The 14,508-nt window shown below is 48.5% G+C and overlaps 4 protein-coding genes across 6 annotated transcripts; all 4 read left to right on the forward strand.

Moving 5' to 3' along the window:
- The first annotated feature begins 2,011 nt into the window (after positions 1–2,011).
- On the forward strand, positions 2,012–4,108 carry LOC9646986 (general transcription factor IIE subunit 1). Of its 2 annotated transcripts, XM_024686089.1 has the most exons (9): positions 2,012–2,044; positions 2,095–2,220; positions 2,296–2,416; positions 2,486–2,611; positions 2,668–2,783; positions 2,880–3,069; positions 3,121–3,306; positions 3,366–3,807; positions 3,874–4,108. In XM_024686089.1, the coding sequence occupies exons 1-9, from the start codon at positions 2,022–2,024 to the stop codon at positions 3,927–3,929; spliced, it is 1,386 nt and encodes a 461-aa protein (XP_024541857.1). In that variant the 5' UTR covers positions 2,012–2,021; the 3' UTR covers positions 3,930–4,108. The 2 variants fall into 2 exon arrangements, with proteins under 2 accessions (XP_024541857.1, XP_024541858.1); XM_024686090.1 differs by lacking the exon at positions 2,012–2,044 and having other exon boundaries at positions 2,131–2,220; positions 2,271–2,416.
- Positions 4,109–4,112: 4 nt separating this feature from the next.
- On the forward strand, positions 4,113–6,057 carry LOC9657964 (CCR4-NOT transcription complex subunit 11). Its single transcript, XM_024686091.1, has 11 exons — positions 4,113–4,303; positions 4,360–4,467; positions 4,537–4,611; positions 4,660–4,713; positions 4,774–5,049; positions 5,116–5,253; positions 5,304–5,375; positions 5,428–5,501; positions 5,555–5,696; positions 5,748–5,826; positions 5,884–6,057. The coding sequence occupies exons 1-11, from the start codon at positions 4,145–4,147 to the stop codon at positions 5,979–5,981; spliced, it is 1,275 nt and encodes a 424-aa protein (XP_024541859.1). The 5' UTR covers positions 4,113–4,144; the 3' UTR covers positions 5,982–6,057.
- A 17-nt stretch (positions 6,058–6,074) lies between these two features.
- Positions 6,075–8,058, forward strand: LOC9657965 (choline monooxygenase, chloroplastic). 2 transcript variants are annotated; one of them, XM_002981003.2, is made up of 11 exons: positions 6,075–6,352; positions 6,406–6,451; positions 6,503–6,638; positions 6,695–6,769; positions 6,826–7,020; positions 7,087–7,182; positions 7,250–7,359; positions 7,410–7,503; positions 7,554–7,604; positions 7,662–7,824; positions 7,896–8,058. In XM_002981003.2, exons 1-11 carry the CDS (start codon positions 6,094–6,096, stop codon positions 7,922–7,924), a joined length of 1,254 nt encoding a protein of 417 aa, XP_002981049.2. In that variant the 5' UTR covers positions 6,075–6,093; the 3' UTR covers positions 7,925–8,058. The 2 variants fall into 2 exon arrangements, with proteins under 2 accessions (XP_002981049.2, XP_024541860.1); XM_024686092.1 differs by having other exon boundaries at positions 7,557–7,604.
- A 130-nt stretch (positions 8,059–8,188) lies between these two features.
- On the forward strand, positions 8,189–10,158 carry LOC9657966 (phytoene synthase 2, chloroplastic). Its single transcript, XM_002981004.2, has 6 exons — positions 8,189–8,815; positions 8,873–8,923; positions 9,020–9,192; positions 9,258–9,493; positions 9,551–9,743; positions 9,823–10,158. Exons 1-6 carry the CDS (start codon positions 8,413–8,415, stop codon positions 9,994–9,996), a joined length of 1,230 nt encoding a protein of 409 aa, XP_002981050.2. The 5' UTR covers positions 8,189–8,412; the 3' UTR covers positions 9,997–10,158.
- The last annotated feature ends 4,350 nt before the right edge of the window (positions 10,159–14,508 follow it).

The raw sequence follows: 14,508 nt of genomic DNA on the forward strand, positions 1-14,508 counted from the left end.
GGACCATCATGAACAGGTAAGGTACTGGCTGCATGCAAAGCTCCTCCAGGAATTCCAAAGGCTGGGGGTCGTGTTTCTGGGGAGCAGCCGGCAAGTCTCTTTGTCTCCTGGAGGTTTGATGGAAATCGGAAATGATCGGTACCAGCAAGTGGATTTGTTTGTGCTAGAGAAATCAAAGGAGGACCGCAATATCAAGAAGGCAAGGGTAATCTTGGCAGCCCAAGTTGTATATCGCAATGAAGATCCACGGGCTGTTTTTGATGATATGGAAGTGCTTGTTGGGGAGCGAGGCGGGGCCAAGGTTGCCTTGGGGATCATTGTTGGTGATCCTTCTGTTGTGTATTACAGGGACAGGCAGACTACCGAGACTCAAGTGATCCAAGCAATCGATGGAAACGTTCTGCGATTCAAGTGGCAAGAGCTCTTTGATGAAGTGCATGTCGAAGGGGAGACGGTTCTAGACTTGGGCCTGCTAACGGATCACGCAACTTCTGTTTAGCAGTTTTTTAATTCAAAGTGAACTTTTTATTATATCTTGGTTTTTCATGACAACCTTTTCTTTTCTATCGTTTCAAAATGAGTATGAATCTACAAGCAGTACCTTGCGCGCATTGGGATAAGAAATAATTCTGTGGCTTCTTTCCATCAGAATTCTTGCTGATTTTATTCCTTCCTGCGTATGAAAAAAAAAAGTTCTTGTTCTTCGTTGTTGGTGTAGATCTTCGAACACAGCAGTCTTTCCATATGTTTTCCTGCTTCGATGACGACGCAAACATGGTATCATCTCCTTTTTCCTTGCTCCTTTTCCTCATATCAGTTCGAACAGGTCGGTCGAATTCAATTCAATGGAAAGTTTCGGGATCTTTTCAGAGTTCATCCGCTCAGCACTCCAGTTTTGGTTTTGGTTCCAACGGGGAACGGTCTTTCGCGGATGAAGCCTCCTCGTCTCTCTCGGTACTTGAGCATTTGTTGAAAGGATCACAACTCTTTTCTTTTTTCTTCTTACAGACAGTTGTTGACATCAACTATACTCGCAGGATATCGGATTCCTCAAACAATAAAATCGAGCAGCGGCTTTCGCCAGGCATCGAAGAAGCAATGCATCTTTCAAGTCTTGACATGAGGTAAATACCGTTCTGCTTGCCGTTCTGAAAATTTCCTACGTAAAACAGTTCCGGAGATTTTTCACGAAAGGAGATACCAATGCAAGTAGTATCCTGTATCCTGATTCAACCTCGCGAATCCTCCTCCCGATCCTCTACTTTCGTTGCAGCAGACACTGTTTAACGAAGAAAAGACTGCGTTCGAAGAAGCCATGCGTCAAAGCAAACAGTGAAGTTATTCCTGCTCAACTTCTTGACAAGTTTTCTTTCTTTTTGGTTCTCTAGGGGCCAGCGAATCCATCCTCTGGCAGCTTCACACCACTGCGGGACGCACCAGGCGTCCCTATGGAAGTCTGGTACTCGCATTGTTCTGTTTCCTTTTACACTCTCCATTCAGGTTCTTTCTCTAGCCTGGTGCCTGCGATTACGAACGACACTGTACTGCAGCAGGAAGAAGCAGCGCAGCCAGGAAACAAACCGGACGCGATGGCACGCGGTGGAACTCAGAGCGTACTCAGTAAAGGATTCCCGATTTGGATCAACGTGTGTGAGGAAACGCCGTATGACGTGCTCTTAGTTTCCGCAAAGGGATTGAAGAGGTCCCTCCAGCAGACAAGCAAGCTTCAACTCGGAGGCTCCTTCCTCGGCTTGACAAGTTCATGTAAGCTTTTTGCTACTCTGATCATGGAAGTTGGATGTTACAGATCTAGAGAGGCTACTTAACGAAGTGCTCGAGAGTTCTTTTTGTCAGTTTGAAGCTCGAGGAATTCTGCATGATAAACTCCTTCGAGTGAAAACACCCATGTTTGTCAAATTTAAACACAAATTAAGTAGTTTAATAAACCCGTTTAAGGATTTTAGGATTATGATATTGGGATATGCCCTCGTATGCTCTAGGGTAAGGCCATTTGCTCGTCAATGACGTCGGAGCCCTTCAGGAGGTAGGCGCGATCGCCCGGCGCCTCGTTCTAAATTCTTCCTTGCTTGCCAGGCTCGTGAGGCTGGTGGCGCGAGCGTTCTACGACGATGAGATCCCCCACAAGGGCGCAAACCCTGGCAAGTCCGGCAAATCGGACAACAAGGGGATCAGTGTGGTGGTGCTGGATGCGCTGACGAGGTAAAGAAAATCAGCGCTGCAGGCATCTAGCTTCTTTGGGCTGTGATCAGATGATTCATGGGATCAGAATGACAGAAGACAATGGGTGAAAGAGGAAGAGCTGGCCAAGAGGCTCAAGCTCCATCCAAAGCAGCTCCGCCGGACGCTCAGAGTTCTCGAGGACGAGATGCTGGTGATTCGAGAGGACCACAAAGAGGTTTTTGCTCTCTTCTTTTTCTTTTCCTTGTTTTTGCGCTTCGGCATCTATCTTAGCTCTTTCTTTCAGACGACCAAGAATGCAAAGGTTTATAATGCAGCTGTGGCTGTCGCTGATGGCGAGCAACAAGGTGGTCCTGCCAACGAGAAGACGAAGGCTCTTCTACATTCGTACTGCTGCTTAGATTATGCTCAGGTATAGCAGTAGACGTTCGTGAATCTTACTTGGCTCTTGATTCCTTCGTGTCACAGATTTGCGATGTTGTTAGATATAGGATACACCGCGCGAAAAAGATGATCAAGGACGAACTCGAGGACAAGAACACTGTGCAAGAGTATGTTTGTCCGGACTCTGGTTGTGGTAGGAGGTAAGCGCGTCGAATTGCTCTGCTGCCAGCTAAAGAGAGTCGTTTTTGCTTAATAGTGCATTTCTTTTCTCACAGTCCTGTATTTTCTCTGTGAAGATACTCCGCTCTGGATGCATCAAGGCTGATCAGCCCAGTGGATATGAACTTCCATTGCGAGAGATGTGATGCCGAGCTTGTTGCAAACAATGATAAGCTAGCGCCTAAAGACCTTGGCGAAGGGAATAATGAGGAAAACGCGAGGCGGCGCCAGCGCGAGAAACTCAAGGAGATGCTTGAGCGCATGGAGGTTTGTATGTTCTAGCCTGTCAAAGGTTTTGCTAACGTCGTTTCCACACAGGTCCAGCTAAAGCCTTTGACGGACCAGCTCGCAAAGCTGAAAGATCTGACCCCTCCGGACTATGGATCATTTTCGCAATGGCAAGAAAGGACGCTGGCGCAGGCCAGGGGCGACGGAGACGGTGATCATAAAACTGCTAATGGAGAACGACCGAGCGTACCGATGCCGTTCCTGGGCGAAACCAAGGCAAGAGTTTTTTTTTTCTCTCGTCAAGACCACCTCTCATGTTGCATCGTTTCTATCAGGTGGAAGTGGCTTTTGCTGGCTCGGATACGAAGGAGGCTGTCAAAGAGGATCCTGGAAAATCCATGAAAGTTCTTCCGCCTTGGATGATACGGCAGGGAATGTCTCTAACAGCACAGCAACGGGGCGAAGTTAAGACCGAGGAGGGTGCTTCCTCCGATACAAAGCCAACCGTAGCGCCAACGATGGACGAGAAGCCCATGTCCGCCGAGAGGCAACTACAGGAGGAATACGTGAAGGCTTATTACGCAGCGCTGATGCTCCAGCAGCAGCAGCAGCAGCAGCAACAGCCGCCAGGCGATGCTCTGGACGAAGTCAAGAAGGAAGAACCGGATCAAGAGAATGGTTTTGCTGCGATTGCTGGAGATCGTGTTGTGGGGGTCAAGTCGAAGCGAGACGATGCCGAAGACGATGTAGAATGGGAGGAAGAAGCTCCATCCACAGGTTTGCGTTCTCCGATTTCATTCGCTTCCATCGCTAAGCTTTGCTAAGCTTTTGGTTTTTTGGCAGAGGCTGGAGCTGCTGGAGCTGCTGACGTTGGCGACGATGATATCGACTGGGAATGATCGTAGCCCACCACCACGTTGCTGGGATTATTTTTTGCTTTTCTCTCGCGGAAGAGAGCTAGATATAGCATAGCAAATGTTCTTTCCAATTTTTAATGTACGGAAGAACATTGGTGGTCTGGCCGTACGGTGGATCTGTTTAGAGTTAAGCTAATAGACATTCCCCACATTTTTAACTTTAACACGTTCTCAGTGGATTAGGGTTTTGAGGCTCGATGGGTGAGGAGGGACTCTTGCCCAAGGACTCGGCGGCTCTCATGGCGATCCTGAGCGACAGGGAGCTCACCTTCGCCGGCGCTGTGGAGGTTTTCACTCGCCAGTTCGATGCGACGATGCACTTCCAGCTCTCGTGCAATCTCGTGCTGCTGCTCCAGGTACCGTGGAAGCAAGATTTTGCCCCATTTCCCTCATAGTTGCGATGATCGGCTAGGAAGGGATCATTCTCCAGAAAGAACAGCGGCTCGTGGCACTCTACATTCTCCACAGCTTGTATATCACACAGACCGAGACGAATCCATTCGTCTCGTTTCTTCTCCGGGTAAGTCCATGGCTAGCCTCTTTGTTTGGAGATATTTCCTCCATTGTTTTTCTAAGCTCTTCTCCACAGTTCACTGCCGACGAGTCTGTTGCGAAGCTCGAGAGAGGTTTTCTTGTCACATTGATTCGTAGCGGTAACAAAGAGGTGAGCTGCTTGGATCTAAGTTGAGAGTTCATGTTCTTCTCATTGCAGTTTGAGAAACGAACGCCCAGTGACTTCGTGACTACCTTTGATGGATCCCTCCAAGTGAGTTTTGCTTCTTTTTTCCTCCTTATATCTATGTGTAAACGTAGAGTTTCTTCCTAGGCGCCTACCAAAGACCAAGTGCAAAAGCAAGCGCCACAAAAGGCTGTAAGTTTCTTGCCTGGACCGAATTGCTTTAGCAAGGCTGCCATCAGAAACGTACTCCCAGACCCGGATTTACCGTCCGGGTACAGTTCGGACGGTCTGGAAACGGGAGTCTCTGAATCTGAGAGTGGCGAGTTGGCAGCCATCGAGCTGATGCAAGCCAGCACTCTGAAAGGATTGGAGCCGGCATGGGACAGACCGATCCCTCCAAAGTTTCCACTTCGCAAAGAAGAGGTAGGCTGTTGATTGCCCATACTCATAACTCAAGCTAGCTAATCAATCATTTCGTTTTGTGACAAGCTTCTTTGGCTTACTCCAGACAGCGAACACGACCTCTTATGGCATTCTGGGATGTGTGCGGATTCAAGTCGGGGTGCTGCAGTCCGTGAACTTATCGCAAGGGCTTTGAAAGGCGCACTAGCTCCGGCACAACAGCAGGTTGCTTCTACTTGTAGATGCCTTGTGCTCATAGTTTTACGAATTTACAGCAAGTTCTTCAAGAGCTGGAGTCCGATCCGAAGCTTGTCTATCACTGTGGTCTCACGCCGCGTAGACTACCAGTACGTATGGCACTCTTTTAGGCTGTTTGGCTTATCAATCTCTCATCATTAGGAACTCGTTGAAAACAATCCTATTATTGCAGTTGAGGTTCTTCTCAAGCTGATGAACTCGGTACAAAGCTCCGAGTAAGTACGTCCGTGGAGATTACAAGTTGTTTATCTCGCTTCGGTTTCTACAGGTATTTCAACGCGCTTGTAAGCATGGACATGAGCCTACACTCCATGGAAGTCGTCAATCGCCTGACAACGGCCGTGCAGATCCCTGTCGAATATATCCATGCCTACATTAACAATTGCATATCTTCATGCGAGAATATGAAGGTAGGAGTGGCCTAGAAGTGAGCATGGCTTGCTCATTCGGTTTCTTAGCAGGACAAGTACATGCAAAATCGATTGGTGAGACTGGTGTGCGTCTTTTTGACGAGCCTCATTCGCAATAGAATCATAAACGGTAACGAAAAACATTTTTCTCTTACTGAGGACTTAACGTTAGTTTGTGGTGTAACAGTTCACGATCTGTTTATCGAAGTTCAAGCGTTCTGCATCGAGTTTTCCCGCATCAGAGAGGCCGCGGGCCTTTTCAGGCTGCTCAAGTCACTGGAATAGGTACATAGCTAGGCCAATTTATTGCAAGCTAATTTGTGAAACTGGATCCGCTGCAATGGAAATAGTATTTTCCTTACAAGTGTTGTTTGGGGGTTAGGGAAGGCTACAGAAAATGGCTGCTCTACGACTCCAGTTCCAGTTCTCAGGGAACCTGCTTCAAAGCTCTTCGAAAAGATGCTCCTTAAGTTCCAAGCGAAGTGTTTGCCGATTGGGTGCTGTAGAACTCGAAGACTGCGCGCTCAAAGTAGCTCAATTTGATGGTGGCAAGCCGGTGGAAGAGTCTTTGACAGCACCCAGTTCCTGGTACTGGAGTTCTTCGCTCGCGTCACTCGAGATGGAGTGCATCTTTGGAAGAGGTTGGCATGCCGCAGGTACTTCACTTTCTTTCGGTTTTGCTTGTCAACAATGCCCGTTTTCTAACCAGGTTATGTCGAGCAGCTGGAAAACCCGAGGCAGTTCTTCACTGGAAGGTATTTTTGAGTCATGTTGAGAAACTTTTCATTCTCTTGAGTTTTATCCAGCCTCGGGCGAGTGAGATACGTTGTTTGCAGAGACGAGCAAGGTCAGCTTCATGCATTTCACAATGTCTGTAGGCATCATGCTGCGCCTGTTGCTTCTGGCTCTGGATGTACGCCTTCGTTTTCATGTCCTTATCATGTCTGTGAACAATCTCTCTGGCCTGTAAAACTAACTTGCCTTTTTTTTTCTTGCAGGGATGGACCTACGGCCTCGATGGTAATCTTCTAAAGGCCACTCGTATTACAGGCATTAAGAACTTCAATCCACGGGTAAGCTGAGTCTTCTCTTCTTTTGTGTGTTGTCTGATCGTGTCATGCGTTCACAGGAAAGTGGCTTGGTTCCCATCCAAGTGGCTGCATGGGGGCCTTTTGTGCTCATTAATCTCGATGCTCAAGCAAATCAGGAACTTGTAGCAGTCGAGTGGCTTGGATCCTCTTCTGATTTGCTAGTTGCGGCCGGTATTGATAGATCCTTACGACATGTTGCACGGAGAGACTACGTTATCGACTGCAACTGGAAAGTATGTGTTTTCTTTTCTTTTCTTGTATAAAATGCATCAAAAGCTAACGCTTTCCAATGTCAACAGGTGTACTGTGATAACTATCTCGATGGTGGATATCACGTACCTTTTGCACATCCGGGGCTGGCAAAGGGATTGGATCTCGCATCGTATAAAACTGTGGTAAGCTCTGGTTTTCGGTTTTTATTTATTTGTTTCTCTCTTTACTTTTTTTTTTTTATGTGATTAGCTTTATGAAACTGTGAGCATCCAAAGCTGCAGGTCCAAGAACACTGGAGAGGAAAGACTTGGAGAGCGCGCTACGTATGCTTTCGTGTATCCAAATTTCATGATCAACAGGTATACACTTCGGTTTTCTATTTTTTTTTTGCTCTGACTCCAAACAACAGGTATGGGCCATGGATGGACACCAACCTGGTTCTTCCAATCGCTCCAAACAAGTGTCAGGTTGTGTTTGACTACTACCTGGAGCCACAGTTCTGCGTAAGCTTCCGCAATCTCGTCTCGCAGCTCGCTCACTCTTTTCACCACAGCAGGACAAAGAATTCATCGCTAGCAGTCTCGAGGAAAGCGATCAAGTCCAGGTACGATTCATCTTAGTTTTTTTGGTTTGTGCTGAAAAAGCTGCGTGTTTTTCTTAGAGAGAAGACGTAACTCTATGTCAGAGTGTCCAGCAAGGGCTCGAGTCCTTGTCGTATGACGCGGGACGTTACGCACCCAAAGTGGAAGAGGCGATGCACCACTTTCACTGCCGCCTCCACAACGATCTTCTCCTGGGAATCAAACGCGCAAAAATTCCTAGTGGTATGTGACAATCTTCTTTTCATCCACACCACAGTTGGTCTAACGATTCCATTCCATCGCTGGTTTTATAGTTGAGCGCTCGTGTCAAAGAGAAGTTTGAGCACGGATCCAAGATTCTTTTAAGTGACGCTAACAGGAATCGAGCTCCGTGTCAAATTCCACTACCACGTGTGCGATAAATATCTTGTAAGACCTTTCCATTTGGCGTAATGAGAAAAAACTTTGTTGGTAGCGGAGTGGAATAAAGTGATTGAATATTCTCCGCCCAGATGCTTGGCCGAACCCTCCAGCGTTATCTCTCCACGTGTCGCGCTTGGAGGCCCCAAGATCGGGTGCCCTGATCTTCGACGTGGCAGGTATAAGACCGTCGATCTGGTGTGCGAGCTTTTGTGGCACGGGCGATGGATGCGCCAAAATGCTCGTCGATCGAGGATGGAACGCGCTCGGTTTCTCTGGATTTGAGGTAGCTGTGGCGGATTCTCTGGCCGGTTTCGGCGCATTCGATCGGCATCGGTGATATTTCGAGGGGAAAGATCGGGCATTCTCTTCCGGGGATAGGAATCATAGGAGGCGAGGCACCGATCGAGAATGCGCGCCGTGTCGAGCTCGTCGTGCCACTGCTGCTGCTCGGTCGATGCCGGGGAGCTGCGCGAGGCGGCCAAGAGCTGGACAGCGCCGGCGGGGGCCGCGGCGAGGAGAAGAGCCAAGGGATTGCGGCTGCGAGCGTCTGTGGGCGTGGATGGAAGCCCCGTGGGAGCGAACAACGTGCCGGATTACAGGGTCTTCTCCACCATGATCGCTGATAGCCCCGCGGCGCTGCCATCGCAGCAAAAGGTTTACGATGTGGTGCTCAAGCAAGCTGCCTTGGTCGAGAAGCTGGGGAAGCTCGAGAAGTTCCCAGCGATCCCTGTGACGAACAGAGATCTCTTGGAAGAGGCGTATACCAGGTGTGGAGAGATTTGTGCCGAATATGCCAAGACCTTCTATCTAGGTGGGACGATTCTAAACGCGCGAATGATTCTTCTCACGAATGGTGTGGTGTTTGTAGGGACTTTGCTGATGACTCCAGAGAGAAGGAAAGCGATCTGGGCGATATATGGTGAGTTGATCTAGAAGAACTCTTTGTTTTTTCTTTGTTTTGTTTCTACTTCCTTTGCGGCATCCGTGATTTGTTTTTTGTTTTCTATTGAGCTAGTGTGGTGCAGGAGAACTGACGAGCTCGTGGACGGGCCAAACGCAGCACACATAACTCCCACGGCGCTGGATCGCTGGGAGCAAAGGCTAGAAGATCTCTTCGTTGGAAGGCCTTTTGACATGCTCGATGGAGCACTGGCAGACACTGTTTCGAAGTATCCGGTTGACATCCAGGTATTCTAAAGACACTTCTCTTGCGGATATTATATGCTGATCATTCCTTCGAATCGTTCATGCAGCCGTTCCGGGACATGATAGAAGGCATGCGACTGGATCTGGTAAAGTCGAGGTACAAAAATTTTGACGAGCTTTACCTGTATTGCTACTACGTCGCCGGCACTGTGGGACTCATGAGCGTGCCAGTGATGGGCATTGCGCCGGAATCCAACGCTAGCGTGGAGAGCGTCTACAATGCCGGCTTGGCCTTGGGCATCGCGAATCAGCTAACCAACATTCTCCGGGACGTCGGGGAAGAGTGAGCCTGAGATCATCCTTTGCTTTTGAGAAAACTCAAGCTTGATTTGCTGTCCAGTGCCGGGAGAGGACGAGTCTATCTCCCTCAAGACGAGCTCGCCAAGTTCGGCCTATCGGACGAGGACATCTTCGCGGGCAAAGTTACTAACAAGTGGAGAGCGTTCATGAAGGACCAGATAACGAGAGCTCGGATGTTCTTCAAGGAGGCCGAGCTGGGTGTCATGGAGCTAGACAAAGACAGCCGGTGGCCTGTAAGTCAACAGCACGTTTTCTAGCTTCGCTTTCTAGCGCTTTCGATCGCTTACGTTTTCTAGCGTGGCTTTTTTCCAGGTGTGGGCTTCGCTGCTGCTGTACCAGCAGATTCTAGACTCAATCGAGGCCAACGATTACGACAATTTCAAGCGAAGAGCCTACGTTGGCAAGTGGAAGAAGCTCGTGTCACTTCCCAGCGCCTACGTTCGTGCTATCTCGCCGGATGTCTCTCGCCTCGTTCCAATGAGCTGAGATTGGTGGAGCGGGCGATTCCATCCTCGCGCCAGAGATCGCCCAAATACCTCCTAAAACAGCCAGGAAGAACAGGATTAGAGATTTTCTTCCCGAGAGAGGAAGAAACTTGTCCAGGCCTCTCTCACTAAATCAAAGAGATTCTTTCCACTGGGAGCGTTTCCTTCTTTGTTTAAGAACAAGCCTTCGATCAAAACATCTTGATCGGGCTACTAAGTGATCGCGATCGATCGATCGCGCAGTGGTGCTACACGCTGTTTGATCACACGGACGATGCAAATGCCTGGTTTTCTTCTTCCTCCTCCTCTTGCTCGCGCGGCGATTGATGGCTCTGCTCGTGCTCCGCCGGCGGCTTTTGATCGCTGGCGTGATGGTGTCGCCCAATGCTGTAGACGAAATGGAGCTGCTTGCTCTCCACTTTGGTGAGATCCATATGCCGGAGGATGCCCAGCACACACCCAGAGAGTATCACAGCCACCATCAGAGCTACCAGGATTGCAAGCAAAAGGAGGCCGGGATTGATCATCCTCTCTTTCCCAGCAGGATCGAGGAGGCACTTGGAAAGATCTGCAAGCTCCTCTTCTTCCTCCTCTTCCAGCGAGGAACTGGAGACAGCGGCTTGAAGAAGAAGAAGAGCTCGCTCGCTCGCTCGGTCGTGGTGCGAAGAATCAGTGGCTCCAAAGTGGTGGAGGGCACGCACATATTCCAGCTCCATACTTGACAATCCAAATCCACCTGCGCGCACTCGCTAGATCCATGACGCTAACGTGTGTGCTCACCATGGAAAGTTCCCTTCGTTTTTTAACAATGCGTCCTCCCACCATGGATATGCGAAGAAGGGGTCGCTCACCATGGAAAATTCCCCTCGTTATTTTAACAATTCGTCCCACCATGGATATGCGATCAAGGAATATGCAAATAGTCCTAGACTTTACTAATCTCACTTTAATGCAATATTTAAAAAGATGTAGCATGAAATCGCACCCACCACTAAACCAAATGGATAACTCTAGAAGAGACATTCGCTTAAAAAATGCAGGTTTGTCTGAACACTAAAGTTGCCACATTTCTATTTCTTATATTGAGTCTTCTGCAGAAAGTTTCAGCATTGGTTACTGAACTGTACAAGAGCACACTCTTCTGATAATGGGCCTTGCTTGCATTTTGAAGAGTTTGGTCTTTATTTCTCAAAGACAGGATGAAAAACCTTGCTCAGAGCTCTATCGCACACGTAGCGTCGACCAAGAGCACCATGCTTATGCTGTGGTTTTATTTAGATTGCTTAATCTTTCAGAATGTTAGCAACTGGGAACATGCTCTGCAGTGAAGGGCCCTGAATCTTCTCAAGCTTGTTGTGCTTGTCCAACATGGGGACCTTATCGATCTTATGGATAGCGTGAAATAGTCGCAGCAGGTCTTCGCCCAAGACACCAGCAAATGCACCAAGGCCAGCTACCTTGAGGATGACTTGATTGTCTCTCTCCATGTTTAGCCACGCCACCTCCTGCCTTTGCTCCAATGAGTCTAGATGAAGCCTCCGCATACGGGCTTCAAGTTGCACCTCGTCCGGTTCAGCAGACTCTTCCGTTTCCGAAAACTCCTCTTCCACCTGTTCCTTGTCCTTGGCTGCTATGGCCAAGCTCACAGCTTTCGTCTTCATGTTCTTCCTCAGTGCAGCTTCGACGTCGTACGGATCCACAAGAACCGCCTCTGCCCCCATAATATCGCCCACGTTCATGTAGAGGCTCAAGAAAGGAAGCGCGTCTGAGATTTGGACCCCACCGTACTGCGGCGACACCTTGGCTAAGCCACCATCTCCCGGATTGGTGATACGGAGCTTCACCTGTACGTGCACCAAAGTCACCTGTGCGTCTTCTAGCAACCATGGCAGAAAGAAGTCGACTCCCCATGTCCCGTCGTAGCAGATGATCGCACACCTTCGCTCAAGACATTCTCTTATGTCCTGGGCATCCACCTTGAAGCTCGGCTTATGTATCTTGTGGAAGGATGTGCACGTCAACTTGCCACGCGCAAACTCCTTCAGCTGGTCGGTGTCCAAGCTCCTTAACTCCTGTACTTGCATCGCCTGCTGCTTCCCGCTCCTGTACTTAGCAAATTCTGTCAGAGACTTCCCAACCAAGTGCTCGATGAACTTGTCCACGGTACAGGAACTCTCTTCGCCGCTTGCTTTATCAAAAGCCCGTAGAAGGAGAGCCTAGCCACCAGATCCCCTTTGAAGCCTCTATAAACCTCCCCGCACCTCTTGCAGGTGAGAGTATAGTTCAACGTTCCTCTTGTCTTCATCCAGCTTCCTCATCACCTGGGCAGCAGCCTGTGCGAGAACGGGCTCCATAGCCGTGCCGACCCAGATTTGCTCGCGATTTGGCTCCACCTTGACGACGGTCATGAGATGAGCCGCGACCAGCTTGCTTGTAAGGCTACAGGTAGGATCGAAGTCGATGGCACACCTCGCCCCTAACACAGCTAAAGCGGCAGCCGTTGTCAGATGCTCGTAAGTATTCCACGCGCTTACGCCTCCAAGTAGCTTGTTGCGTGCCATATTTATCACCTTTCGCATGGGTGTGAGCCTTTTGGCTAGAGCGCCGCGGAAGACAGCCCACCACAGAGGCCGTCCATACTGCAGAGGATAGTGCTCTGATAGTATACCCGCATCCAGTCCGTGAGCTTGACAAACTTCAGCCCACTGCTTGACTCCTATATCTGCACAGAAGCAGCCCCAACTCGGAGACGCCAGGCTAAAAGCTTCTAAAGCCAGCCTGTCTGATGGCGAAATTTGGTAACAGGAAATGAGTATCTGAGAAGACCGCCAGCACACCGTCATCCGGCTGAAGCGCTGCTGTTGCACGGCGCAAAGGTAGGGAAATGTTGTTGTCTATCCCGCTACCGAGCAATTCCCTTGCTTCGTCAAAGACGAGCAACAGTCGAAGTCCTGCCTTTTGAGGCAGGTGACAGACGGCCTCCTGCATAATCGTCTGCGCCTCTGTTTCCCAAGAGTAAAAGTTCTCCTCCCTGCTTTCCTCCGGTTCATAGAAGACGTTCAGTTGATCCAGCAGTGTCGGATACATACCCAATATCCTCACCTTGACATCTTTCCAGAAGTTTACTCTGAAGAGATATGATGGACAAGGGTGATTCTAAGAATAGTCAATATATAACATCATAGCTATATATACATGATCAAGAGCGTATACTGAACATATTCCCGTCTCGTTACCCATGTAGAGAGACTGTACGAAGGTCTCCTGGTTTATCGCTTCCTCTGCGGCCTTAGCAACCTGTTCAATGCAAGCTATTATGTAAGCCAGGCAGAAAGCCATGCAGTCCAGTTGAGCATGAAAATCTATGCTCAGCCCGTCCGCATAGAACCAGTCTGCTATGTAGGATTTCTTTGGATAACCTGCCCCAAGTTGCAGGGAACAGTAGACGACCCAAACATTCTTCCGATGCAGCTCGCAATCATGCGCCATTTTCCCCAACCACTGGATTGGAGAAGAGAAGCGATGCGAGTGAAAGTGGACTCTTTAAGCACCACTTCCAGAGCGTCGTATAGAACTCCCACATTTGACTCCGAGACGAATCTCAGGCGGAACGCTTCATCTGCAAACACATCAGATCAAACCATCATGGCGCATGGGTGCACAAGCTTACTTGTAACCAACGCTCCCATGGCCGAGGATTAGACCCTATCCGTGTTTAAGATCTGTTTTGGGTTACAAGAATAGATATGGGCGTGTTTATTTAGAATTAGAATAGGTCTAATGGCGAGTTCAATGATATCTTAAAGCTTCCCCGAAAAGCTTACAATGACAACGCATTTGCCAGAGGTCCAGTTTTTGGGAAGCTACATATTCACTAGGAATCTCCCTCATTTAGGATTTAGAGAAAATGACGAAGAAATTTCTGCAATATTGCACATTCCCGTTTGGACTATCAGTCGTTTTCCTTATTCTCAGGCTAAATTACATCGAAGATGAGATAGTGGCAGCTCCTTCACCATCTGTGCGTATCAAAATCTCCACTCTGGAAGCCCACATTCTTTTAAGACTTCTTTTCTTTGCGTTTAAGGCGTCAAAGACACTGAGCTAATTGTGATATGAAGGACAAGGTTTGTGATTGAGTCCTCTTTAGTTTTGCTATGGTGATTTGATGTTCATGGTTGCTATGTTTATGGTGATCTCTATTGACACAAAGGCGAGTTTCCAATTTCGTTGTCCTTCGCTTCTCGACTTATAGGAGAGATCTCTTGTAGGATTTATGGAGACTGGATCTCAACACAACTGTGTAGGAGCAGCTTCAACTAAAAGGCCCCCCTGGACATAGATTGGTGACCATTGCTCTTTAAAAATCTCTAAAAACAATTTTCTCGTTTTTGGCACAGGGTCATAAGCTCATCATGTTTGGTGGATTCTATAACACCAAAGGTTGTTTAGTATTGAATGCCTAACACAAGTACTTCAATGATATTTGCATGCTGGATTTAGACGGCTACAA

Source organism: Selaginella moellendorffii, unplaced genomic scaffold (assembly GCF_000143415.4).
Source record: "Selaginella moellendorffii unplaced genomic scaffold, v1.0 SELMOscaffold_47, whole genome shotgun sequence".
Taxonomy (NCBI): Eukaryota; Viridiplantae; Streptophyta; class Lycopodiopsida; order Selaginellales; family Selaginellaceae; genus Selaginella; species Selaginella moellendorffii.

Coding starts and splice junctions, on each gene's coding strand:
- LOC9657965 (XM_002981003.2), top strand. CDS start 6,094: ATGGCTGCTCTACGACTCCAGTTCCAGTTCTCAGGGAACCTGCTTCAA. Junction 7,021..7,086: donor TTATCGACTGCAACTGGAAA/GTATGTGTTTTC, acceptor CAATGTCAACAG/GTGTACTGTGATAACTATCT. Junction 7,504..7,553: donor ACCTGGAGCCACAGTTCTGC/GTAAGCTTCCGC, acceptor TTTTCACCACAG/CAGGACAAAGAATTCATCGC.
- LOC9657964 (XM_024686091.1), top strand. CDS start 4,145: ATGGGTGAGGAGGGACTCTTGCCCAAGGACTCGGCGGCTCTCATGGCG. Junction 4,468..4,536: donor TCGTCTCGTTTCTTCTCCGG/GTAAGTCCATGG, acceptor TCTTCTCCACAG/TTCACTGCCGACGAGTCTGT. Junction 4,612..4,659: donor TTCGTAGCGGTAACAAAGAG/GTGAGCTGCTTG, acceptor TTCTCATTGCAG/TTTGAGAAACGAACGCCCAG.
- LOC9657966 (XM_002981004.2), top strand. CDS start 8,413: ATGCGCGCCGTGTCGAGCTCGTCGTGCCACTGCTGCTGCTCGGTCGAT. Junction 8,816..8,872: donor TGCCAAGACCTTCTATCTAG/GTGGGACGATTC, acceptor TGGTGTTTGTAG/GGACTTTGCTGATGACTCCA. Junction 9,193..9,257: donor AGTATCCGGTTGACATCCAG/GTATTCTAAAGA, acceptor TCGTTCATGCAG/CCGTTCCGGGACATGATAGA.
- LOC9646986 (XM_024686089.1), top strand. CDS start 2,022: ATGACGTCGGAGCCCTTCAGGAG. Junction 3,307..3,365: donor CGTTCCTGGGCGAAACCAAG/GCAAGAGTTTTT, acceptor CGTTTCTATCAG/GTGGAAGTGGCTTTTGCTGG. Junction 3,808..3,873: donor GGAAGAAGCTCCATCCACAG/GTTTGCGTTCTC, acceptor GTTTTTTGGCAG/AGGCTGGAGCTGCTGGAGCT.